This window comes from Balaenoptera acutorostrata, chromosome 3, assembly GCF_949987535.1.
Source record: "Balaenoptera acutorostrata chromosome 3, mBalAcu1.1, whole genome shotgun sequence".
NCBI classification, from domain to species: Eukaryota; Metazoa; Chordata; class Mammalia; order Artiodactyla; family Balaenopteridae; genus Balaenoptera; species Balaenoptera acutorostrata.
The window spans coordinates 36,904,933-36,930,579 of NC_080066.1; the positions used below are offsets into that span (position 1 = coordinate 36,904,933).

The 25,647-nt window shown below is 51.3% G+C and overlaps 1 protein-coding gene across 2 annotated transcripts in view; it reads left to right on the top strand.

The window, feature by feature from the left end:
• Nucleotides 1-748: 748 nt before the first annotated feature.
• Nucleotides 749-25,647, top strand: part of AP3B2 (adaptor related protein complex 3 subunit beta 2) — a 31,536-nt gene continuing 6,637 nt past the window's right edge. The window contains exons 1-16 of one of the 2 annotated variants that reach the window (XM_057544771.1): nt 749-1,091; nt 9,569-9,644; nt 9,781-9,855; nt 10,150-10,245; nt 15,246-15,406; nt 15,683-15,749; nt 15,849-16,031; nt 16,139-16,422; nt 16,683-16,737; nt 17,093-17,164; nt 18,601-18,663; nt 19,018-19,150; nt 19,429-19,538; nt 20,176-20,352; nt 23,567-23,753; nt 25,264-25,382. In XM_057544771.1, the coding sequence (XP_057400754.1) occupies nt 979-1,091; nt 9,569-9,644; nt 9,781-9,855; nt 10,150-10,245; nt 15,246-15,406; nt 15,683-15,749; nt 15,849-16,031; nt 16,139-16,422; nt 16,683-16,737; nt 17,093-17,164; nt 18,601-18,663; nt 19,018-19,150; nt 19,429-19,538; nt 20,176-20,352; nt 23,567-23,753; nt 25,264-25,382 (1,971 nt within the window). In that variant the 5' untranslated portion in view covers nt 749-978. Of the gene's footprint in view, nt 1,092-9,568; nt 9,645-9,780; nt 9,856-10,149; nt 10,246-14,218; nt 14,293-15,245; nt 15,407-15,682; nt 15,750-15,848; nt 16,032-16,138; nt 16,423-16,682; nt 16,738-17,092; nt 17,165-18,600; nt 18,664-19,017; nt 19,151-19,428; nt 19,539-20,175; nt 20,353-23,566; nt 23,754-25,263; nt 25,383-25,647 lie in introns of those variants that run through there. The other variant, XM_057544772.1, reaches the window with a different exon arrangement.

The following is a 25,647-nucleotide window of genomic DNA, read 5'->3' on the forward strand; positions in this document are numbered from 1 at the left end:
ATTCAACCTGATGCCCCAAAGTCAACTAGAACCCACCCCTTCCCCCAACCCAGTCACCACTTTCCCTCTGGATCCAGGCCGTCTTTCCTTGGGGTACCTTGGGGGAGGAGCTGAAGGCCTCACATGATCCAAGAGTCTTGGCAGTCACACCAGACCCTAACCCACCCTCTTCCCTTCCCCTTCTTTCCTAGGTTTCGGTGGATGTGGACTTGACCGTGGACTAGTCATGACCTCAGGCACTCCTGGGTGGGCATGAGGGCTTCAGAAATGGTCATTAAACTATTTTCCAAAGCTGAATTCGGGGTTCACATTCCCCTCTAGTCTGTCCCCATCTCTTACATCTGCATCTACATCTACAGCAGCATGCTGTAGGCTCCTTGGCGCTCTTGGACCAACCTTCCTTAAATTCCAACATCTCCAGGAAACCCTTGTGCACAGCTTTCTCTTACCCCTCCCCCACCCCCGCCCTTTCCTTCCACAGCGTGGGTGAGCATCCGCGCTAGTATCTGGGATGAGTGGAGCCCCTAGAGGCCGTTCCACCGAGACCCGGTGGTCAGTGGTAGGTAAAGACGTTCTGCATCCCCAGAAGGCTGTCCCATAATCAGTCCAGCAACCTCCACCCACCCCCAGACCTGGAGCTGCATCAGTCCCTTTAAAGGGCAGGAACCTTCCTTACTGGGGGGTGGAGGGATTTCCGAGGGATTGGGGCGGGGCCAGACTGCTACACCTCCCCTCCTGCTCTCTCCGCGGACACGCCCTCCGCTCCGCAGGCGCCGGTACCTTTAAGAATCTGCACGCGAGCATCTCTGATTGATAAATCCGGGCGCAGCCTCCGCCACCGCAGGTTGCGGCCTCTGCGGAGCCCAGGCCGCGCAGCCGACCTCGCCTGTCCGGCCTGCGTTCCCTTCCTCGGTCCCTGCCGCATCCCGGAGGCGCCGCGACCTCCGCAGCGAAGCCCGAGACCTCCCCTGCCGCCCCATGTCGGCCGCCCCCGCCTACAGCGAAGACAAGGGCGGCTCTGCTGGCCCCGGGGAGCCCGAGTACGGCCACGACCCGGCGAGCGGCGGCATTTTCTCCTCCGACTACAAGCGGTGAGGGAGCCGGCCGAGAGGGTGGCTGTGCCCGGGCCGGCCTGGAAACATGCGGTCCGGTACCATGGACAGCGCCCAGGCCAGTCGGCAGCGCCCAGGCCGGGCCCCGGCCGCGCGCGCCGGAAGCCTGCCCAGCCCCCTCCCGCCGCGGTCACGGGCCCTCGCGACGCCCGTCCCCCACGCCAGCATCCCGCCGTGAGGGGCAGGCCGGGGACCTGGGAAGGGGGTCGGAGGCTGGTGGGGGATGGGCCAGCCGTCTCTCTTTCTGGAGGACCAATCCTCCCGCCCCAGGTGTTTCTCCTGTTAGTAGGTTTGGATTACAGGTTCTCCGCCTTTTTTCGCGTGTGGCGAATTGACGCCAAAATAACGTGGGGGAGGGGTCAGAACCGGCGAGCTTGAGCCTGGGGCCTGTCCAGGAAGGCCCGTCCTGGAATAGACTGAGAACCTCAGGCCTGGCCCCTCCTACAAATCCATTTTCCCTCATTCTGGTCCCCATGTTCTCATCCCCATCTCCCATCTGGCGCTCACACTCTTGCTCCCCACATTGCCCCATAGTTCAGCCCTACCTTAACTTCCCACTCTTTCCTTCCGCCTTTGGCTCATTCGTTTGTTTATTCGTAAATTTTGAAACAAGCCTTTTTAAGGGCCTACTGTGTCGAGTCTCGTCCTAGTCACTGTGAATGCAGCCATGAACATGAGACAGTCCTTGTCCTCAAGTTGCTCTAGAGGGGGGCACAGGGAAGAAGCTGTCAGTGACAGTTCAGTGTAGCGGGGGCTGTCAGAGCGGTGAGAGGAGCTGGTCCCTGTGCCCGGAGAGAAGGGACAGGGGAGATCCAGGGATGTTTCGGGCAGAGGAACGAGCTTTTAGCAAGGTGTGGACGTGAAGGAGAGCCAGATCACAGGTTTTGTAGGTGCTAATACGGTGAGGGCAGAATCTCTGTGCAAGCCACCGGAATAACCAGAAATGAAGGTGGGGAGATGCCAAGGTCGGGGGGGGGGCACTGAAGGGTTCTAAGCAGGCAATAGCAGATTTGTATTTTAGAAAGATCCCAGGCTGGATTGTGGAGAAGAGATTGGAGGGGTGCTGGATTCAGCAGGAGACAAGTGAAGGGGGTTGAAGTTGGGGGGGAGGACATGATGGTGGCCTAGACTATGGGCGAGGCACAGGACTTGAGGGCTATTTTAGGTGGTAGAAGCCACAGACCTGATGATTAACTGGGGGGAAAGCTAAGAGGAAGGGGCTGGGAGAAGATAAGGATAATCTCAGGTTACTAGTTCTTGTAACTGGATAGATGGTGGTGCCATACAGGGTAATTGGACGTAAAGACATTACAAGCAAATGTGTGGAAAATAATGGCTTTTGACATGCTGAGATTGTAAACTCTGAGGTATAATACATTCAAGTCTAGTAGGTAGCTGGATGTTAGGATTTGGAGTCCAGGAGATTATTATATATCCATCAAAGCCACAAAAGGAAGCCAAGAGAACCTAGGGAGCATGTAATATAAAATGAGTTCAGACAGGGCACAAGTAGGAACCCTGAAGACATGGAATTAAGAGTGACCAGAGAGCAGGGGGAAAGTGTTTCAAAGTAACTGAGAAAAAGTAAGCCAAGGGAAGGAGGAAAAATAAAATGTAGTTTCAGGAAGGAAGCGATCAGCAATGTCAATGCCCATTGAGGTCAACTCAAACAAGGAAAGCAATCATGACCATTGGCTTGACAAAGAGCAGGTCAACCCCTTTCTGCTTTACTCCCCACCTTCTGCCCTGCGAGAATAGTTCTGGCAAAGTCAGAAGAGGAGGGGCTAGATTATTTTTCCCCAACATTCTATGATGAACAATTTTAAACATACAGAAAAGTTGAGTGAATAATACAATGAATGTGTGCCCTCCCCGTAGATTCAACCATTGTTGACATTCTGCCATATTTGCCTTATCTAACCATCTGTCTATATTTTTGGCTGAACCATATAATTTGTAGACATCATGGCTCCTCAGCCCTAAATTCTAATCAGCATGGGAAGCCAGATTAAAGTGAATAGAGGAGTGAAGAGGAGGTAAATAAATAAAACACAATGGATGGGAATTTTGCTTTCAAGAAGTGTGACTGTAAGGGGGAGAGAGGGAAAGAGTTGCCAGAGGAGAACATCAGTTCAAGAAGGTTTGTTTATTTTATTTTTGTTGTTATTTTTGTTTGTTTATTATTAGGATGGGAGAGCCCAGAGCAAGTTTACCTGCTGATGGGAAGGAGCCAGCCGTGTGGGAGAGGCTGAAAGGAATTGAAGGAGAGAGGGGAGGGGAGGCTTACTGAGCTGGGTGGGAGGATTGGCCTGGCCTCAAGGAGGACCAGCTCTGCCCAGAGGGAGGAGGACAGGAGAGGAGAGAGTAGATGCAGATGCTTGGGAGCTGTGGGGGATTTGATCTAAAGCCTTTATTTTCTGTAAGAAGCCAGTAGTGAAGCTGCAAAGGCAAGGCTGTGGGTGGGAATTTGAGGAGCATCAGGGGGGTTTGAAATACAGCAAATAAACTAACCACTCCTGGCAGGGTAGGGGTCGAGTGGACAAGAGGGCCAAGGATGTGAGTAAGGAGCAGATTGGAGGGGGGGACCTGGGGGGCCTAGGCCAAGTATGGGGGAAGTAGAGATAAGAGAGTGCTAATAGGAAGGAAAAAATCAAGGAAGTGGCCCTGGAAAGACAGGTGAGGATCAAGATGGTTAGGGTCAGGGTGAGAAGGGGGTGTACAAGATTTCTGAGGAAGAGCTGTTCTGAGGAGGCAGAGGTCCAGTTGTGGCATGAGAGTGGAGGGGAGGGATGCCCCACCTCTGTCTGGATCAGCTCTCCTGCCCCCTAGTCCCCTGCCTGGAGATTGGGGGTTGGCCCTGTCCCCAGTCCCTGCCCTCCTCCCCCGCGTGAGTCCTTGTCTCTGAGCAGTGAAGAGGAAACCAGAGCCTCCCTCCCCGCCAGTGTCCAGTTTCTGAGTTTCGGGGCGGGCCGTCTGGTGACAGTGACAGGCATCCCCAGCTCCCTGGTCAGCTCAGTCCCATTTCGGAGCAGGACCTGGTGCCCAATGCAGCGATTCCTGCAGCTCCCAGGGGCCGTGGTGAGGCCAGGGGGCAGAGGGGCTTGTGGGGCTGATCAGGAGGCTGCCAGCCCCGTGCTGGCCCCTGAAGGCGGGCCCTCACCCTGGTACCAGGCCCTGCAGCCGGAGGAGCTTCGGTGGCTGCAGGCGCCAGAGGAAGACACGACCCCAGAAGCGTCCCTGGAAGGACCTTGCCTAGAGCCTGGCCAAGGCCACAGCCAGAGGCAGCCACTACGGTACAGAGGGGCCCCCAGAGACCCTCACCCAGACAGCCAGGAAGGCAAGGCGTGGGAAGCTGCCACTCTCAGCCAGGACCCATTTAAGTTCCACCTCCTCAGCAGGAGGACTGGGCCGGCATTTAGGGTCTAGGTGGGAAGGGGGGGCGTCAGGGGTACTGTATGGGGGACTGAGAGTTTGAGTTGGGGGAGATAAGCCTAACTCCCTGGAAGCTCTGAGGGGAAGAGGATAGTAAAATATTTGAGGGTGGAGTAAAATATTTGACCTTTTCCTCCCCCCAGGTCTTAGGTAGAGTGGGTTCTGGGTGAGGTTTGGAGACAGGATAAAGCATTTGGCCACCCTCTCCTGTCTAGTGGGTTGGAACTTGGGTTGTGAGGGGAGGGAGGAAAGTGGATATCAGGCGAGATGAGTATGTCTGGCCTCAAATGCCATGTTTTACCTACCAGCTGGCTCCAGTGCCCCTCACCCCAGAGAGTCCCTCAGGCCAGGCCAGGGGTCAGGTCACAGTGAGAGCAGTATAAGGGGATCTGACTACGGGAGATTAATGTTTCATGGCCTTAGAGTGTTGCTGTGTATCTCTCCCTTCTTCTCCCTCTTGGGAACATAAGCTGGTAGGAGTGAAGATGAGGGGCCCAGGGTGGTTACACCCTAGGAGGGAGCTGCTGTCTGTCAGGGGGCAGCTGACAATCCTACCTGTGCTATGGCCGCTATGTCCCCGCAGTCCCTCCGCTCCCTCGATTCCCCTCACCTAGGGCCCTAGAGCCTTCAGGAGCCTGGAAGGTGTGCACTAGGCTGGGTGGGTGGGAGAAGTGTGGGTGCCACAGCACACGCCCTGGGCGTGTGCATTGAACACGGGCCTGTGGCATGTGTCGGGGTGGTGAGGACACCCGGGTGCGAGGAAGCCTGCTTTAGAGAACTCCCAGCGTTAAAGGGGCTGGGCAAACTCTGACAGGTCCCCGTGAAGTCACCCCAGGCTGACCAGTGAGGACGCCCACCTGACCCCTCAGAAGGCAGTCAGAGGATCTGTGAGGCTGGAGTATTTGATCTTAAAAGCCTGTATTTATCATGAAGAATCTCAAATGGGAGCCCACAGGCCATTTTGGCCAATGAGACTGGAGTAACTCAGTCTTGTCAAAAAGGTGTATGTGTATGTGGTGTGTGTGGTGTGTGTGTGTTTGTCGAGGGACGTGTGTGGGGTATGTGCATGTCTGGATCAGGGGGTGGGGGGAGTCGTGGTGGATATGTGTCTGTGGGCGTCTGTAGGGATTTGTAGGTGAGGTGTGTGCGTCCATAGGTGTGTGGGTTTATGTGTTGAGAGTGTGTTTTTGTGGGAAGTGTCTGTATGTGTGGTATATGTGTCTGTGACTGTGTGTATTTCTGTGGGGATTGTGGGTGTGTGTCTGCAGGGGGTTTTGTGGGTGTGTGTGGGTTTATGTATAGATTGTATGTGTCTGGGGGTTGTAGGTGTGTCTTTGGGGGTCTGGGTATGTGTATGGGGTATAGGTATGTCTGCGGGGAGATGTGGGAGGGTATCGCTGGTACCAGTGTTTGGTGGGGATGGTTGGGTGTGTAGGTGTCTGTGAGGGTGAGTTGGCTGTGTGGGGGTATGTATGGAGGTTCCTGGGGGTGCAGTGGTGTGCGTATATTGGGGAAGGTGGCACCCAGCTCTGTCATTCTTCCCACACCCTCAGTGCTGCCCAGGCCCAGGTGAATGGTCTGTATCTCTGTCTACAGCCATGTGTCCTGAGTTCAACACACCTAGGAATTGACCACCTGGTTTGTGTTTAGGAGGGTGACAAGGTGGTTGTCTTCTGACCCTGGCTTGGCCATAGGGAGTAGAAAATGTCCTCTGGTTTGGGGGGACATCTTCCTGAATGGAGGAGTTTCGATCGGTCTTTTTTTTTTTTAAATTGAAGTATAGTTGATTTACAATGTTGTGTTAGCTTCTGATGTACAGCAAAGTGATTCAGATATATATAGATATATATACATATATAATTTTCATATTCTTTTCCATTATGGTTCATGACAGGATATTGAATCTAGTTGCCTGTGCTATACAGTAGGACATTGTTGTCTATCTATTTTATATATAGTAGTTTATATCTGCTAATCCCATACTCCTAATTTATCCCTCCTCCACACCCTTTCCCCTTTGGTAAATAAATTTGTTTTCTATGTCTGTGAGTCTGTTCCTGATTTGTAAATAAGTTCATTTGTGTCATATTTTAGATTCCACATATAAGTGATATCATATGGTATTTGTCTTTCTCTGTCTGACTTACTTCACTTAGCATGATAATCTGTAGGTTCATCCATGTTGCTGCAAATGGCACTATTTCATTCTTTTTTATGGCTGAGTAGTATTCCTGAATGGAGGAGTTTTAGATCAACTTGAGTGGGGCTGGACATCTTCTCCTGCCCTCATCTGACAGCTAGCAAGTCCTCTGTGTTCTGTTAAGCACTCACAGATTTCTGCAAAATGCAGCCCTATGACTAGGTGCATGTTATGTCAGGTTCTTTTCTTCCTCTTAGCATTTATCACTTACTCATTTCTCAGCATCAGCACCAGTCACACTTGCCTCTTTATGACTATTATCATGCTCTTCCCCCTCCTAATATTGCTACCTCCAATTTCTGGTTTTCTGTTGCTTCTAAATGTTTCACTTCTGTGACTAACTTTGCGCACACTGCTTTTTAATTCCTACCATTGGTGATACCTCTCCTGGCTGGGTTCTCATGCCTGGGTCAAAGCTACGGATTATCTGAGTATCATCTGGGAGATTAGAGAATGTACAGTTCTCCATACACAACTGCTCATCACATTTTGGAATTGCCTGGGCAATATATGAGTGCATCAGTGGTCCCACTGCTCTATCAGCTGTGTGCAGACACAGTTTTCCATGGGGTTATTCACACTTCTCTGTTCACTTCTTTGACCACCAGCCCCTGGACCTCTGAGTATGGTTGGGCAGGTTGTTCACTGCTCAAGGGCACATGGCCAAGGAATACCAGACAATGCTCCACTCACTGAATGGGGAGCAGCAGCACAGGGCTGTGTCTACCTGGCAGGGCAAGCGGATGGCAGAAGGGCTTGCAGCAGCCCTGACAGTGAATACTGAATATATACCCTAAATTTATATCAGTACTTTATCTATTTTGAATATTAAACTTTTATTCACCATATCCCAAATATTTTCCTTTCTGTTGCTATTATGGGCTGAATTGTGTCCCCCTCAAATTCATATGTTGAAGTCCTAACTCCCAATATCTCAGAATGTGACTATGTTTGTAGATAGGGCTTTTAAAGAGATAATTAAGTTAGAATGAGGTCATTAGGGTGGGCCCTAATTGAATATAATTCACCTGTTATAAGAAGAGGAAATTTGGACACAGAGACCCACAGAGGGAAGACAATGTAAAGATATAGGAAGACAGCCATCTACAAGCCAAGAAAAGAGGCCTCAGAAGAAACCAACCCCCTGACACCTTTATCTCAGACTTCTAGCCTCCAGAATTGTGAGCAAATAAGTTTAGGTTGTTAAGCCACCCAGTCTGTGTTACTGTTACGGCAGCCCTAGCAAACAAATACAGTTGCCTTGGTTTTTTTTTTTTTTTCTTAAATTTAGTTTACATACAAAAGTTAAAAAAAAAATAAACCTAGTAATAATAATAAAAAATTATTATTACTGATAATTTTATGACCTTGAAAATTAAAATTTCCCCCTCTTCCATATATTGAAATAAGTTAACTATTAAACAAATATGGAATTAATTTTGGTGTGAAATATATGTACAAGTTAAATTCTTTGCTACATAGCAGTTGTCCCGACAGCATTTATTTCAGAGGAGGAAAATTTCTTTCTCCCATTGGTGAGTTATTTGTTCCTAATGTATCAACTTGGATCCATTTGTGAAATTTCCCCCCTATGACTCTTTACTTTCTACTTTTAACCTGGTACCATAGGGCTTTTATCGTTGTCATGTTGTTTTGTGTTTTGAATTCTGGTAGGGGGAGTTGTCTGTCATTGTTCCATTGTTCTCTTGTTCTCCCCCCAAAATTCTCTGGAGTTCTTACCAATTGATTTTTGTTTCTGGATGAATTCTGTAGTCACTTCAGGAAGTTTGACAAAAGGCCTCCATTAAAATTTCAATGGCCATTGTATGAAATTTGTATATTGGCTTGGAGACTACCTTTATTCCCCTCCATCATGTGCAAGGGGTTATTTATTTAAATCATCATTTACCTCTCCCATTAGGGTTTTATAACTTTCTTGAATGACTGTTGAATGTGACAGGTCTGGCCTTTGTGGTAAGACCACCTCAACAGACTCTGGAGAATCTGGGACCAGTCCAGTCCTTGGAATCAACTCAGTCTGTGGGGTCAGGGCCTGGGACCACACTCGGGGCGGGACAAGGGCATCTTGCTCTTGTTTTGACACCCACCTCCTTTGCACTGGCTCCAGGTCCTTCTCATCTATCCAACTGGCCATTTCCTGGGAAGGGTCCCTACCTTTCCCACCCCAAATCCATCCTATCATCTCCTGGCTGTATTAGTTTCCCAGGGCTGCTGTAACTACAAACTGGGTGACTTAATAGAAATTTATTATCTCACAGTTCTGGAAGCTAGAAGTCCAAAATCAAGGTGTCAGCAGTGCCATGCTCCATCTGAAACCTGTAGGGGAATCCTTCCTTGCCCCTTTCTAGCTTCTGGTAGTTTGGCAATCGTTGATGTTCACTGACTTGTAGATGGATCACTCCAATCCTCTGTCTTCAAAGACGTTCTCCCTGCATCTCTCTCTTCACAAGGCCATCTTCTTAAAGAACACCAGACATATTGAATTAGGGACCAACCCTACTCCAGTATTACCCCATCCTAATTACAGCTGAAACAATTCTATTTCCAAATAAGGTCACATTCTGGGTACTTGGGGTTAGGACTTCAACATATCTTTTATGAGGGGGACACAACTCAGCCCATAACACTGGCTGGCCCACGTGCTCCTTGCGACCCTAAGTCCCCTGTGTGTATTTTACCACCTTCCCTTCTGGTTGAGTCCTGCTTTCCCTGCCCAGGTCCCTTCTTTCTGCCTGGATCCTACTGATTGATAGCCCCACCCCCACTGCTGTGCCCTCAGCTGACCTCTTGTGTCTCCCACCAGGCACGATGACCTGAAGGAGATGCTGGACACCAACAAGGATTCCCTCAAGCTGGAGGCCATGAAGAGGATTGTGGCGGTGAGGGGGGAAGGAGGGGCCTCCCTTGGGCGAGGGGCCTGGGGATCAAAGAGCAGCTCTCCTTGGCTCCTTGTGGACCTTCCCCTAATGACAGCTGGCATCCTTCTTCTCCCCCTACCTTGACCCCACCACCCAGATGATTGCCCGGGGAAAGAATGCCTCAGACCTGTTTCCTGCCGTGGTGAAGAACGTGGCCTGTAAGAACATAGAGGTGAGTGCTACACGGTGAGGGGGTCTCTCACGCCCACCTCCACAAGCAATAAACTGGAGCTGGTTGGGGGTGAGGAAGGGAACAATCCAGTCCTTGGGGGGGGGGCCAATCTGCTCAGAATGTTCCTGGTCCAGGAAAAGACACCATCTAGATGTCCCTGAACTAGATGTGGATCAGAGCAAAGGAGCCAGGGTACACCCAGGATGCTTTCCCCATGGACCACAGCCAGCTGGGGTGATGACATCTCATGGGGTGGGGGCAGCAGTCCCTGCTGAGAAGCCCACTCCCCCCCAGGTGAAGAAGCTTGTCTACGTGTACCTGGTGCGCTACGCCGAGGAGCAGCAAGACCTAGCCCTGCTGTCTATCTCCACCTTCCAACGCGGCCTAAAGGTCAGAGGTCTCCGTTTGCCTCCCTGGGGTCTGGGCCTTGTGGGTGCTGTATTGGAGGAGTGAACCCAGGGAGAGGTCTGAGCATGGGGGGACAGGCTCTGGAGGCCTTTTCCTACCTGCCTAAAGTTGGGAGAGTCAGAGGAGGCTGTGATGATGGCTGCCTCAAACGTGAACCACTTGAGCCCCTGACATTGGCCCTCACCCCCATTGATGTAAAGGGATTGAGGCCCACAGCCAGGCAGAAGTCTGCCTTCTTAGGACAGGGTTGTGTGCGGGGAGCTGCTGACCTGGATTCCTCACCTCTGGGTGTCGGAGCCTTGGCACTGGCAGGTTCACCTGGTCTGGGTATCTATCTGTGGAGAACAATGGCTTTGGAACCTTTTCACCTGGAACTGGGTAAGGAGGCCAAAAGGGTTTATTGAAAACAAATGAGCTCCATGGAGAGGAAAACCACAAAGTTCACCAAGCAGGAGAGCAGCCTCAGATGTGGAGACTGGGTTCCACGGTCAGCACAGAGAACATAAAGATAAGACCATTCCATTTTCAATAAGTTCAATACAGCCAATGATTCCTTGAGCATTGGAACAAATTGATTCCTCTGTTTAGCACCAGAAGAAGTAGTTGACTTGTCTCAGATGCCCCAGTGTATGTAAAATATCCACCTTTAAAGACCTGGATCACATTTGTTGTGGTGAAATGCTCTTTGAGGCAGGCAGAAATTGAAATCACCCAAGGGAAGGGACAGTGGGAAGATTCAAGTCCCTTAGAATTCAGTGGAGGGACTTCCCTGGTGGTGCAGTGGTTAAGAATCCACCTGACAGTGCAGGGGACACGGGTTCGATCCCTAGTCCAAGAGGATCCCACATGCCGCGGAGCAACTAAGCCTGTGCACCACAACTACTGAGCCCACGTGCCACAACTACTGAAGCCGGCATGCCTAGAGCCCATGCTCCACAACAAGAGAAGCCACCGCGATGAGAAGCCCGCACACCGCAAGGAAGAGTAGCCCCCGCTCGCCGCAACTAGAGAAAGCCCGCGCACAGCGGCGAAGACCCAACGCAGCCATTAATTAATTAATTAAAAAATAATGCAGTGGAGGCTGAATCCCCCCCACACTATTTAGACTGAATATTCTCACCTTTTGTTTTATATATTAAATGCAGGCATGATAATCTCCACTGGGTGGTTTTCTGGCTAGGATAAGATTTCTCCTGGGTAAAGAAGGCAACATCACTGCTGTTCTATTCTCTCTCCAATCAGACTCTGCAGCTCTGATTACAGCCATTAACTCCTCTAGTCTTTCCACACGTTTAGTTCAAATTCCTGTGAGAGGGACTCTGAAAGGTCCAGCTCATCTTTTCATGTTCAGCTGATGCTGTAGGCTGTTGAGCAGACTGAGAGTTGACTGCCAAAACCCGGGGCGCGCGTGCCCCTGGTTCAATCTGCTCTGGCCAGCAGGAGGGGATGACAGAGTCTGCTTCTCTGAGGTGGGGCAGAAAGCATGGGCACTTGCATATACCATTCTTTCATTCAGCAAACACTTGGGTATTTCTATGCCAAACACTGTGCTAGGTTATTTTTAAAAGTCAAAACCAGGACTTCCCTGGCGGTCCAGTGGTTAAGACTTCGCCGCGCTCCCAGTGTAGGGGGCACAGGTTCGATCCCTGGTTGCGGAAGATCCCACATGCCAGGTGGCACGGCCAAAAAGAAGTCAAAACCATACAATCTATCTCTCAGAGTGGCTTGACTCGGGGTTAAATCATTTTTTAAGAAACATTCTGGAAATTTTGCACAGATTTTTACATTGACCTGAGTTTCTACAGTCTGCCCCTTTTCCCTTTTTGGAAAACCAGAGCTCATTTAGTCCATCTCAATGCAATGATTTCTCTAGAACAGTGGTCAGCAAACTTTTCTGTATACTGCCAGGCGATAGTAGTTTAGGCTGTGCAAGCCATCCAGTCTCAACCACGCAACTGCTCGATTTTGCCCTTGTAGTATGAAAACAGCCATAAATGAGTGGGCGTGGCTGAGTTTGCATACATTTTTATTTATAAAAAGGGCAGAAGACAGATTTGGCCTGGGGACTGTAGTGTGCCAACCTTTGCTCCAGGACATCTCTGACAGGTCATCTCCAGTGATACAGACCTCACTCCTTCATAAGGCAACTTGCTGCATCTTAAGACAACTACAACTGTTTTTTGTTTTTGTTTTTATTGAAGTATAGTTGATTTACAATGTTATATTAGCTTCAGGTGTACAACATATTAATTCGATATTTTTGTGGATTATACTCCATTTAAAGTTATTATAAAATATTAGCTATATTCCCTGGGCTGTACAATATATCCTTTCAGCTTATTTAGTTTATACATAGTAGTTTGTACCTCTTAATCCCCTACCCCCTCTTGATTCTCTCATCCCCCTCCCCCCTGGTAATGACTAGTTTGTTCTCTGTATCTATGAGCTGTTTCTGTTCTGTCATACTCATTCGTTTGTTTTATGTTTTAGATTCCACATGTAAATGAAAACATACCCAGGATATATACCCAGGAGTGGGATTGCTGGATCATATGAAAGTTATATTTAAAAATTTTTGAGGAACCCGCATACTGTTCTCCATAGTGGCTGCAGCAATGTACATTCCCACCAACAGTTCACGAGGGCTCCCTTTTCTCCACACCCTCTCCAGCCTTTGTTATTTGTTGTCTTTTTGATGATAGGCATTCTGACAGGTGTGGAGTGATTACAACTTTTTAAAAACCATTATATTGTGTTGAAACCTCCATCGCCATAATTTTTAAAAATTTATTTCAGGCTCACAGAAGGCATAAAGAATAATATAATGAATATATACCCAGCATAAGAAATGAAAGATTTATCAAACAGCCAAAATCCCCTATGTATCTTCTCCTGCTTATTATTCATATACATGTATTTATTCTTTTATTACTTATTAATGTATTCCTAAATAATGTATAATATTGTTTTGTAAGCAGTATCTTATATGTGTTCCTCTAAAACTCACTTTCTTTTTGTTATTACTACTGTTAGGGGGGGCTTTCCTGCACATTAGAACCAGCCTTTTCTGTCAGCCCAGGCTGAGGCTGTGTTTGCTTTGCAGCCCACTAATGTTGGCTCAATTCAGACAAGCCTCCAGTTGGCAAACAGATAATCTAGGTCTCCCTATATCCTGTCTTTATGCAATTGGTTCCTTGAATCTCCTATGAAACCCTACTATATTTCATTTTATAAGTTTAGCACAGGATCCAAGCCAGGGTGGGTGATTCTGAATATTAATTTTGTCCGCCTGATTTTGTGTCTTCCTCCAAGATGCTGATAAGCTATTCAGACCAGGGCAACAGACCATGAGTCCCATATATCATGCTTCCAGGATAACACTCATCTGTTAGTAAATCTTCCCCAAGTACCGCATTTTACCAAATTGTGGATCCACCTAACTGCAATCAGCTGGTATTTTCCCATCTTGTTAGGATTTTAACAGCAAAAAAATTTCTTAACACCTTTCATGTGCAAAGGGCTGTGGTTATCCAGAGATAAAATAGACATGAATTCTGCTCTTAAAATGCTTACGTATTAAATGAAACAAAAGGCCTACATCAAAAATGGTAATCCAGGAAATGCCATGAGAGACTCCCACAAATGCTTTGCTGAAATCAAGATACATAGTGTTAATAGCTACCAGCCTAGTTACCCTAGCAAAAAGGAAAAGGGATTTTGGGGGATAACTTCCTGTGAATCCATAATCATTTACAAATAAAATGTTAAATAAAAAAGGAAAATAGGTTTTAGCAGTGGATGTGATATGATTTGACTCACAGACTCCTGCTTTTAAAATAAGTGCTTTGAAACCATCTGTTTAAAAATTAATTCCAGAATTTAAAAAATCCAGGGAAATCCAGGGATTACCATAATTTTCACCTGTAATTTTGTGGCTCTTCTCTTTCTCCATTTTAGAAAATCAGGGTAGCATCTACCCTTTAGTGTCCCAGCACCTCTTCCACTGTCCACCGTCCTCCAAGATTAACGGTAATTTACAGCTGCTGCTGCTTTTGTAATCTCCTGATTACAATACACTGTGTCTAAGGCTTTTCTCAGGTGTCTATAGGATGCAATAAGAGCAAAGAGGAGGGGCTTACACACCTATTCTCTCTTTTTTTTTAAAGCAATTAATAATGGTGTAATACCATTTTTGTTTCTTATTTAATTTTTAGCTGCATTGGGTCTTCGTTGCTGTGTGCGGGCTTTCTCTAGTTGCGACAAGCAGGGGCTACTCTTTCGTTGTGGTGCACGGGCTTGTTGCGGTGGCTTCTTCTGTTGTGGAGCTCGGGCTCTAGGCGCGCGGGCTTCAGTGGTTGTGGCTCACGGGCTCTAGAGCGCAGGCTCAGTAGTTGTGGCGCACAGGCTTAGTTGCTCCGCGGCATGTGGGATCTTCCCGGACCAGGGCTCGAACCCGTGTCCCCTGCATTGGCAGGCGGATTCTTAACCACAGCGCCACCAGGGAAGCCCCACACCTATTCTCTTTTAAACACTGTGGAGGAAGAGGAAGAAGAGCAGGTTTGAGAGGTTGCTGGGAGAGAGGACTGTAAGGATGAACTCTCAGAAAGGGAGACCAGTTTGCATTTGCTGGCAGTCCCCTCCAGCATAAACACAAAGACACCCTCCCCCTCCACACACTCCCCTAAGGAACAGGAGGTGTTTCAAGAACTTTAGGTGTTCTGAAAGTTTGCCACTCTTCCTGAGAGTGAAGCAGCCAATGCCACATACGTTCAGGTGTCAGATTTCTGCAGCAGGGCCAAGAGTTGGCGCCTTCAGGCAGCTACCCCCCAGGTACCCAGCACTAGCACATCATCCAAGCTCAAGAGAGGAGGCAGGGAAGCAAGAGCTGGTGGTGACTAGGGACAGTGAGTTCCACAGGTGTGGCCTCTGCCCTCAGGCCACCTGCTGCCCTTTCATGGCTCTGCCTCCACCTCTGCCCTTAGGACCCCAACCAGCTGATTCGTGCCAGCGCCCTCCGCGTCCTGTCTAGCATCCGTGTGCCCATCATCGTGCCCATCATGATGCTAGCCATCAAGGAAGCTGCCTCGGATATGTCGCCCTATGTGCGGAAGACAGCTGCCCACGCCATCCCCAAGCTCTACAGGTATACCCGAAGCCCCCACCCACCCCTGGCCTCTCCCAAGTCTTGCAGGCTGCTTTTGGTTTTGTTTCTGGTTTTTTTGTTTTGTTTTGTTTTGTTTTTCTCTTCAGATGGTTCAAGGCAGTTTGGGGAACTGACAGAGATGGAGGACATTGAAGGCAGTGGCTCACACCTCTTTATGAATAGGGTTGGGGTGAGGGAGGTTAGCACAGCTTGGGCGGATGTTGGGAAGGCTGGAGATGGGGGAGGGGCAATCCCTCTCAACAGTTTCTCTCTCAGTTTGGATTCTGACCAGAAGGACCAGCTGATAGAGGTCATTGAGAAGCTTCTGGCGGACAAGACCACGGTGCGTATGTGGACACACAGGGACGGGTGGTGAAAAGGAGCCAGGCAGAGGCCCCTCTGTCCTTCTGTTCATGTGCTCTTGCCTCTGTCGGTTCCCCAGCTGGTGGCGGGCAGCGTGGTGATGGCCTTCGAGGAGGTGTGCCCAGAGCGCATCGACCTGATCCACAAGAACTACCGGAAACTCTGTAACCTGCTCATCGACGTGGAGGAGTGGGGCCAGGTGGTCATCATCAGCATGCTCACCCGCTACGCCCGCACGCAGTTCCTGAGCCCCACCCAGAACGTGAGTGGCCCAGACCCCCAGGCGGGACCCCAACCCTCGCCCTAGCAGAGTGGATAGGCGGGTCTCCGGGAGGAGGTGCCCACTGTCCCGCCTGTCTCCCCCTCCAGGAGTCTCTGCTGGAGGAGAACCCCGAGAAAGCCTTCTACGGCTCCGAGGAGGACGAGGCCAAGGGCCCGGGGTCGGAGGCGGCGGCCTCCACGGCGCTGCCGGCCCGAAAGCCCTACGTCATGGACCCCGACCACCGGCTGCTGCTGCGCAACACAAAGCCGCTCCTGCAGAGCCGCAGCGCCGCCGTGGTCATGGCGGTGGCGCAGCTCTACTTCCACCTGGCGCCCAAGGCGGAGGTGGGCGTCATCGCCAAGGCCCTCGTGCGCCTGCTGCGCAGCCACAGGTGCGCGCCCGCCCCGCCCACGCCTGGGGGCCGGCTCGCCCCCCTTCCCCCCTACCCAGAGCGCCTGACACCCTCCGCCCCAGCCCACCTGCTCTCCGCCCAGACCCCAGTCCTGCCCTCCTCCCGCTGGTGCCCTCTCCACACCGGTCCTCTCCTCCCTCCTATTCTGCCCACCTCCCTCCTATTCTGCCCACCTCCCTTCTCCCGACCTGCTGCCCCAGCCGAGGGGCCCAGGTACCTCTGACCCCTCCTCTCCGCAGCGAGGTGCAGTACGTGGTGCTCCAGAACGTGGCCACCATGTCGATCAAGCGCCGGGTGAGCAAGTGACCAAGGCCTGCCCTCGCAGTCCGAGGAGTGGCTCCTGCGGGGCTAGGGGTACTGGGGAAAGGCAGGATGGGGGGAATGCCCTGGCTGTGCAGAGTGTGGGAAGGAGAGACCCCAAATGCAGGTGGAGAAGCAGGGCCTGGATCCCGAGGGCCGCTGAGGGAGGAAAGCCTGATGCAGAAAGACCGGGTTAGATCTGAGGAGGAGGGAAGAATCAAGGACTAGAGGACAGTGAGGGGCAGGAAGGATGCTGGGTCCTGGGTCAGGAGAAGAGGAGGGGCGCTCTGGCAGAGAAGCAGGTCTCAGGCTGAGGTGGAGCTCCCTGGGGCTGCCTCTCTCGTGCCAGGGTATGTTTGAGCCGTACCTGAAGAGCTTCTACATCAGGTCCACCGACCCCACCCAGATCAAGATCCTGAAGGTGAGTGATGGACAGACGTGCCTGTGGACTTTCTGTCCCCCACCCCCATGACCCACTTGAATATCCACAGTGGCCACCTTGGTGCCTGCCTGTTTCAGGGGCTGAGCCCACTGTTGCTCCAGCCAGAAGTGTTTGCTCAGGAAGCCAGGCTAATGAGAGTGGGGGGACAGGGTGAAGGGAGCTGCCCTTTGCCCAGTACCTGTTATACACCTGCCACTTTTCACATATGAAGTAATTCGATTTTCATAATCACCTCAGGAAGTGTACATTATCTCTATTTTATAAAAATGTAGACTTAGGGAGGTGAGGTAACTACCGAAGGTCAGGTCCGCTGACTCCCAATTCATACTTTCCCTTGGGACTTCCTTGGCGGTCCAGTGGTTAAGACTCCGTGCTTCCAATTCAGGGGGCTCGGGTTCAATCTCTGGTCGGGGGACTAAGATCCCACATGCTGCGTGGTGCAGGCAAAAAAAAAAAAAAAAAAGTTTCATACTTTCCCCGCTGCAGTCTCTGTCTTCTACCTACAGTGTAATTACCCTCACACACCTACACCCTCAGGCTGTCGTGCAGACATACCCCCACAGAAAAGGCTGCAGGAGCCCATACCCACGTTCCATCCCTGCTCTGCCTCATTATTGAGTAACTTCCTTCAGCAACAGTTAATCCTCCTAACCCTTCTGAACACCTATTGTGTGTCTCACGGCTGGATCTAGGGGTATCTAGGGGTAAAACAGAGAACAAACCAATTAGGCACCCTGCCCTTGGGGAGCTTACAATCTAGCTGGGGTGAGGAGGAGACATTGGGCAGCTAATCACACAGCACAGGTAAAAATCCATTTGCGAAATAGGATGTAAAAGGAAAGTGCAGAGAGCTGTACGAGCATAAACAGGTGGACCTGATCTAGTCTGGTGTCAGGGAAGTTTTCCATCGGGAGGGGAGGCTTGAGCGGAGGACTGAGACATGAACATGAATTCTCTAGGTAAATGCAGGGACAGGAATGGGAAGAGGTGCTCCACACAGAGGAAACAGCATATGCAAAGGCCAGCAGGAGGGTTGTGACTAAAGACCTGTGTGACTGGGGCATAGAGGGTAAGGGGGAGAATGGTGGGAGATCAAGGACTTATAGACCATGGAAAGGATGTTGGTCTTTATCCTAAAAGCAACTTGAGGCTTTAAGTTTTCCTTGAAGGTAGAGAGGTGACATGATCATACTACAAGCATACTCTGTCAGGGAGTCCATTTAAGAAGCAAACTGGTCCTCCTGCATTTTGGATAAGTTTCATGATCTGTCAGTTCTCTCATCAATCTAAGGATGATACAGGGCTGTCCTGCCTGAGGATTGTTTTCTGGTTGGTGAAGTGTGTGTTTGGAGCGAAGGTTTATGAAAGCACAGAAAGCCCACTGGCCACCCTGCCCATTTTCTGACTCCCTGCAGCTGGAAGTGTTGACTAACCTCGCCAATGAGACCAACATCCCTACTGTCCTACGGGAATTCCAGGTACGGGCCAGGGGCCAGCTTATAGTCAGAGAGGCCCACGAGACTTGTCCTGCAGCTCCTTGTGCTTAGTGAGAATCGACCTGGTGGGGCAAACCTTCTCTTAAAAGCCCAAAGTGGAGAAACTGTTATTTTACGTCCCCTCCCAATGCCTTCTACTGGCTTTGGGTTAGGGAATCACTGGGTGACAGGTGAGGCTGTCATTCCTTTTCCCAGAGTTTAGTCTCTGACATGATGAGTCATTGAATGAGGGGTAACAGCTTTCTGGAAGGTCACCCTCAAGCCTGCAGAGTCACTGCCGAGTCAAGTCTGAGGGATCACTACCTTCCGGGGGTCACTCTGTCGTGGTGTCCACAGACCTACATTCGCAGCATGGACAAGGACTTTGTGGCAGCCACGATCCAGGCCATTGGGCGCTGTGCAACTAACATAGGCCGAGTCCGTGACACCTGCCTCAACGGCCTGGTGCAGCTGCTGTCCAACCGTGATGGTCAGTGTTTGTCTGCATGTCCAACTTTGATGACTAGTGGGTGCTGCCTGCATGTCTGACTCTGATGGCCAGTGGGTATCCACCTGTCTGTCCAGGAACAATGTGTGTTCATCTGTCTGTCTGCCTCAATTAGTATCCAAGTGCTCCCACGTCTCTGAGGGCCACTGGAGAAGTACAGGGGGTTGAGGAACAGAGCCAAGGGGCTGGGGGCATTGCAGGTGTGCCTGTTCATTGTGTGTGGTCATCTGACTGTCCCGGGCTCTTTTCCTGTCCCACAGAGCTCGTGGTCGCAGAGTCAGTGGTCGTCATTAAGAAGCTGCTGCAGATGCAGCCGGCACAGCACGGAGAGATCATCAAACACTTGGCAAAGCTCACAGACAACATCCAGGTCAGGGAGTGACCCCGTTTCCTTTCCCAACCCAATGTCCTCCCCATGATTTTAAGACCCTATAATTAAACACTAGCCTTAATAAAAAATCAACTTCCAAACCTTCCCTACTGGCTCGAAAGGTCTTCAGGTGGGAGGAGGGGAAAGATGAGACCATGTGACCCTGGTTCGCCTTCCCTTTGGGGATCCCTTGCTGAGCTCCAGCCTGTACCACCACTCAGGTTTTCTCTAAAGTTCTGGCCAAGGGTGGCCAATTGACTAGTCCTGTGTTTTTGTGTCACACTGCCAAGTTGAAACATTCAAGCAAAGGCATTCCTGAAGATTCAGGGAGAATTAACAAGGCAGTAAAGCATTGAGAGTACAATGGATCCAGAAAATCAGTCTTTTATACTAAACTGTGACTGAATTTGGGGCTTGAAGGCTCTGCCCATGCTAATGAAACCCTAGGGAAGAGGGGAGATGCTGCCCGGGAAATACCCAACCTTTAATCTCTCTCCCATCACCTCCCACTCCCATTTCCAGAGAAGCCCACGATACAACAGGCCAGCACGGGAGGAGTGCCGATTCCTTGGCAGACCAGGTGCCCACCCACATTCCCACGTTTACCCCAGACCTGACTCCTCTCCCACACCCACAGGTGCCCATGGCCCGAGCCAGCATCCTGTGGCTCATTGGCGAGTACTGTGAGCACGTCCCCAGGATTGCACCCGACGTCCTGAGAAAAATGGCCAAGTCCTTCACAGCCGAGGAGGACATCGTCAAGCTGCAGGTCATCAACCTGGCAGCCAAGCTCTACCTGACCAACTCTAAGCAGGTACAGATTGAGAGATGCCTCCTAAAACACTCTGGGCCCCAGAAACAGCCCAGACAGTATTCTGTGGGCCCTCACCAGGTAGGCATGAACTTTAGCACCTCTTTTTTTTTTTGTCACTTTTTTTTCTTTTTCGTATTTTATTTTATTTCTATTAATTTTTATTGGAGTATAGTTGATTTACAATGTCGTGTTAGTTTCTGCTGTACAGCACAGTGATTCAGTTATACATATATCAGCACCTTTTTCTGAAGAGGGAGTTCAGGACAGGTGTCTGGTCTGCCCAGGTGACCAGTGTTCCCCCAGTGTCCACAGCTACTCCAGGGCCCCAAGGGCCTAGTAGGGATGGTGACCACTGTTGAAGAGGCTCTTCTATGGGGCTGTGACTTCCAGTCTGGCAGTGGGTGTGTCCCTACCTGCTGCCTTTGGAACACTGGGGCCGGGGGGGGGTTGCCCAGCAGTGATAGGCACTGATGGGAGAATATGTGTCCCAGGAGATGTGGTCTCTGCTTCCTCCCAAAGCTTGGTGATGCTTTGCCAGTCTATGCCGGGGATGAGAGGGCAAGTCTCTGCGCAGGCTTGGGTGGTATTGGCAGCCATTGCCATTCCTAAGGTGAAAGGTTATGAGAGGCACCATAGCCAAGGACATGGCTCAACTAAGCTGGAATATCAGGATATTAAAAACCTCTTGAGTGTCCAGCATCCTCTGAGATGGTCCCACGAGATTCTGCTAAAAACAAAGTGTAATGTGCAGAGCTTCTCAAGGTACCGGGGACACCAAGCACCCTGACAGTTCCCACACTCAGTTAAATGAGGCAGGGGTTGGCAAACTACCGCCATGGGCCAAGTCTGGCCTGCTGCCTGTTGTTGTAGATACAATTTTATTGGGACGCAGCCACGTTCATTCATTTGTTTATTGTCCGTGGATGTTGTCACTGCGATAGAGTCCATATGGCCTGCAAAGCCTGAAATAGTTACTCACGCCCTTTATAGATAGAGCTTGCCAACCCTTGGAGCAAAGCATCTGGGCCATACCCTGTAGATTGTGACATCCCTGCTGGCCTGAAGGTGGCCTCTTTGCCATCCCATGGAGTCTTTGGATGGTGGCATTTGTGCGTCTTCTGTGGCTCCTTTGATCCACGGTGGCTAGAGTGGGCCCCAGGGCTGCAAGCTGGGGAGGCAGGGCCATCACATGCTGGGACTCTTGTCAGGAGCTGGAAAGGACAGCAGTTGTGTAGAAGCAATGAGGGGCTGGATCTGTGGGTGTCAGTATTGTGGGGGAAGCAGATTGGAGACAGAGAAGTTACAGGGAACACCACTGGAAGCCTTCAAACAAATATTTGTGTGCCTCCTTTATTCAAATGGGAGGAAGGAGCAGGTGGGAGGAACATTTGAATAGATGAAGCAGCCTGGGTGGGTAGCCACCCGGGTAGAGGGGGCGTCTGAAAGGCTCAGGACTGAGCCAGAGAGGTGCTGTTGGCATGTTTTCATTAGCCTGGGTGTGCTCACGTGGCATTTCCCCAAGTTGTCACTGTTAGCTACATGCACATTTATTCATGAATTTATTTAACATGCATTTCCCGAGTACCCACTATGCCTGGCACTGAGCTATGTCCTGGGGTGATGACAATGAGTGAGACATGTTTACTGGCCTGCAAGTGTTCATAGCCAAGTAGAGGAAACAGCACAAAACGCAGAGCAATAAGGGCTGTAGTCAGGGTTGTCACAGAGAGCTGTGGGTATATATATAGCTGAACGCCTCTCCTAGGCTGGACACAGGGGTCCCAGCCCCCATCAGGCCACCCAGAGTAGGCTGTTCAGGCAAATGGAACCTCCAGGCACCCTTTACCCTAAGGCCAGTCCTTCCAGGCATAGGCCCCTTAGAATGGTTCTTTGACTCAATAAAGGGAGCTTTCCTCCTTTCTACCCTCCCTATCTTTCTCTCTTCTTTCTTCTCAGCCTGTTCTGGGAGTGGTGGAGGAAGGGGAATTCTTGGCACACTAAGAGGGAGGTGGCCTGGATGTGTCCATGTCCATCCTGGCAAAACAGCAATGATATTCCCCCATCTCAGTACCAAGGGTGACATTCTGGACCTGCCACAAGGCCACAACAATCCCAGCCATCCCTCCCACCTGCTGAGCCATCCATTGCATGCCAGATTCCGGCCCAGGCTGAGGCCAAGGAGATGAGGGTCCAGGCCTGGATGCAGCACTGACTGGCTCCTTAACCTGGGAAAAGTCACTTAATGACTCTGATTCTCCTCTGTAGATGGGGGCAGTAGCGCCCACCTCTCAGAAGGGTTATGGAGATTACATGAGGTAGTGAAGCACCTAGCACAGTATTTGGCACCAGAAGGCACTCCATAAATGGTGGCTACCACTGTCATTTTGTGACAGGTTAGACTAGGTCAGGATCAGGGCAGAAATTGAGATTTGGGGTCCTGGGATATGGCTGCCTTGACTGCAGGCTGTGAACCCCATATGACTTCAGCAAACCCATAGGCAGCTGCAGTTTGCTCTGATCTCATTAGGACCTTCCAGGGAGGATTATGGCCTCTGAGACCCCTGGGCTGCTCAGAATCTACTCAGAATCTACTATGTGGGTCAATGGGGCATGAGGGCAGCCCCTGCCAGGGGGATTCCTATGTGTTCCCCCTTTCTCTTTTTATCACCTAGTTCCCCCCAGGTGATGGAGCCTAGAAACTGTGAGGTCTAGCAGAATGTTCCAGACCTTCACTCACTCTGGCACCTCAGGGTGGAGAGATTGGCCCAGCCTGGACTAGGTGGGGTAGGAGTGGGCCTAGGGCAGTGGGGACCACACACCTGAGGAAGAATGGCACCCAGGGCCAACAGGGAGGTTTCCAAAAGGGCAAGCTCTTTTGCCGGCCAAGTCAGTTGTCAGAGTCGGCGTTGGGAGTCAGGGCTGGGGAGGTGGGAGAAAATGCAGGGTTTGGCGCAATGACAGGTTGGGAGGGAAGGTCATGTGGAGGCAGCAGTGCTTGGAGCTGTTGGCCAAAAGAATCTGGTTCATGGACTTCCCTGGCGGTCCAATGGTTAAGACTCCGCACTTCCACTGCAGGGGACACAGGTTCGATCCCTGGTCGGGAAGCCAAGATCCCACAAGCCACGAGGCATGGCAAAAAAAAAAGAATCTGGTTCAGAGACCTCCTGTGTCCCCACCCTCTGTGATGGCTGCTGACCCACTTCTTGTCCCCCAGACCAAGCTGCTGACCCAGTATGTGCTGAGTCTGGCCAAGTATGACCAGAATTACGATATCCGAGACCGAGCACGCTTCACCCGGCAGCTCATCGTCCCTTCGGAGCAGGGTGGGGCCCTCAGCCGTCATGCCAAGAAGCTCTTCCTGGCACCCAAACCAGCCCCAGTCTTGGAGTCATCCTTCAAAGGTGGGAGCTGAAATCAAGAGTAACCTTCCTGGGGGAAGGGGAGAATTGGCCAGCAACCCGGTCCCAGCCTTACCCTCTGAGGTCTCAGTCTCAGCCAGGTACCAGCCTTCGGTGGGCAGGACTTCTGGAGAAACGCCAGTCCTGTGCCCCTGGCCCAACCCTTTGCCCATCCTGCAGCATCCAGGGCTTGCTCTTTCACCCGCTCACAACCACCACCAGCATCAACTCACCTGAGTCTCTGCCCTCCCAGGCAGGATGGGCTTCTGGTTTCTCTCCTCTCGGGCTCCCCTTTCCATCCTACTCCCTGAGCAGGCACTATATGTATCAAGATTTTACCTACCAAGGGCCCAGGAAGGCAGGAAGTAGAACTCCATACAAAGGAGAGCTGTAGGGACTTCCCTGGCGGTCCAATGGTTAAGACTTTGCTGTCCAGTGCAGGGGGTACAGGTTCGATCCCTGGTTGGGGAGCTAAGATCCCACATGCCTCGCGGCCAAAAAACCAAAACATAAAACAGAAACAATGTTGTAACAAATTCAATAAAGACTTTAAAAATGGTCCATGTCAAAAAAATCTTAAAAAAACAAAAACAAAGGAGAGGTGTATGTTTGTAAGTGTCCTGAGAAAGCGGCTGCCAGCACTCACTGGGCTGTCACTGGAGGTCAGCCCAAACCCCCAGCCCCAGGCCCGCTGCCTTGCCTCTTCTCTCGGTCTGGTCTCCCGTGACAAGGGCTCTGAGAGACGCAGGAAGGGGAGGGTCCCCCAGCTGACTCTCTGGACCCAGGAACCTACTCAGGAGGGGAACTTCCTTCACAAAGCTTGGTTCTCCTGCGTGTCTTTTTGTTCTGCTTTATCTTTCCCTGGACCACAGGAGCAAGGAGATTCTGAGGGATGGGGCAGATGTGAAAACCTCCCAGGAAGAAGGGGAACAGTCCCTTTCTCCTCCCTAACACCATCCCCACTTACAAGTCTCTGGGTTGCCCTCCTCTGGCTCTGACTCCCTCCTGCTCGCATTTGGACTCACCCCCTCCCCACGGAGTCCCCAGCCTGACCAGACACACCTCCCTGCCCTTTGACCCAGCCTGGCCAGCCTCTTACTCATAGTTGCTACCCTCGCTCCAAGCAGGCCTCCTTCCTGAGCCTGGCTGTGCAGCAGCACCACCCCCGTTACCCTGGGAGAGAAGCCACACCCGCATCTCTGCTTCACCAACAGGCACCAGGGCAAACAGGCAGCAGCAGCTCTGGGCCCAGAAGCCCCTCCTGCCCTCCTCTGTGGTCCCAGCTCCCCCCCACCCCTCAGCCCTTGCTCTAGTCAGCCATACAGTCTTTTTTCCAGCATGTGGGCCTGGAGATTCAGTCAGGGCAGAAGAGCCATTAGGGGACACGTCCACCCCTCTCTTCTGTCTAGCTAGGGAGTTCCCACTGGAATCGCCACCCAGCCCCACCTAGGAAACAACTCCCAGGGCATTTCCTCACTGCCACTACTGACTTGACCTCTCACCCCGTCCCCAGACCGGGACCACTTCCAGCTGGGCTCACTGTCCCACCTGCTCAATGCCAAGGCCACGGGCTACCAGGAGCTCCCAGACTGGCCAGAAGAAGCCCCGGACCCATCTGTGCGCAATGTGGAGGTCAGCAGGGGTGGAGGGTGGAGCTGTGTGTGGGGAAGGACAGACAGCAGGGAGCCCTGGGAGTGCCAGCCGGGCCCTCCTGACACTCTCCCCGCGCGCAGGAAGAAGATCTCTCCCTTGTTGAGACCCATGTGGGCCTGTTGGGCGAATACACCAAGGTCCCCCCCGCCCTGTGTGCTGTGTGCCCTCTGCTCTGTGTGCAGTGCTCTCGCCCAGCCTGCGCTGCCCCCTCCCCTCTCCCCTGTATGCTGCACCCCTGTGCCTT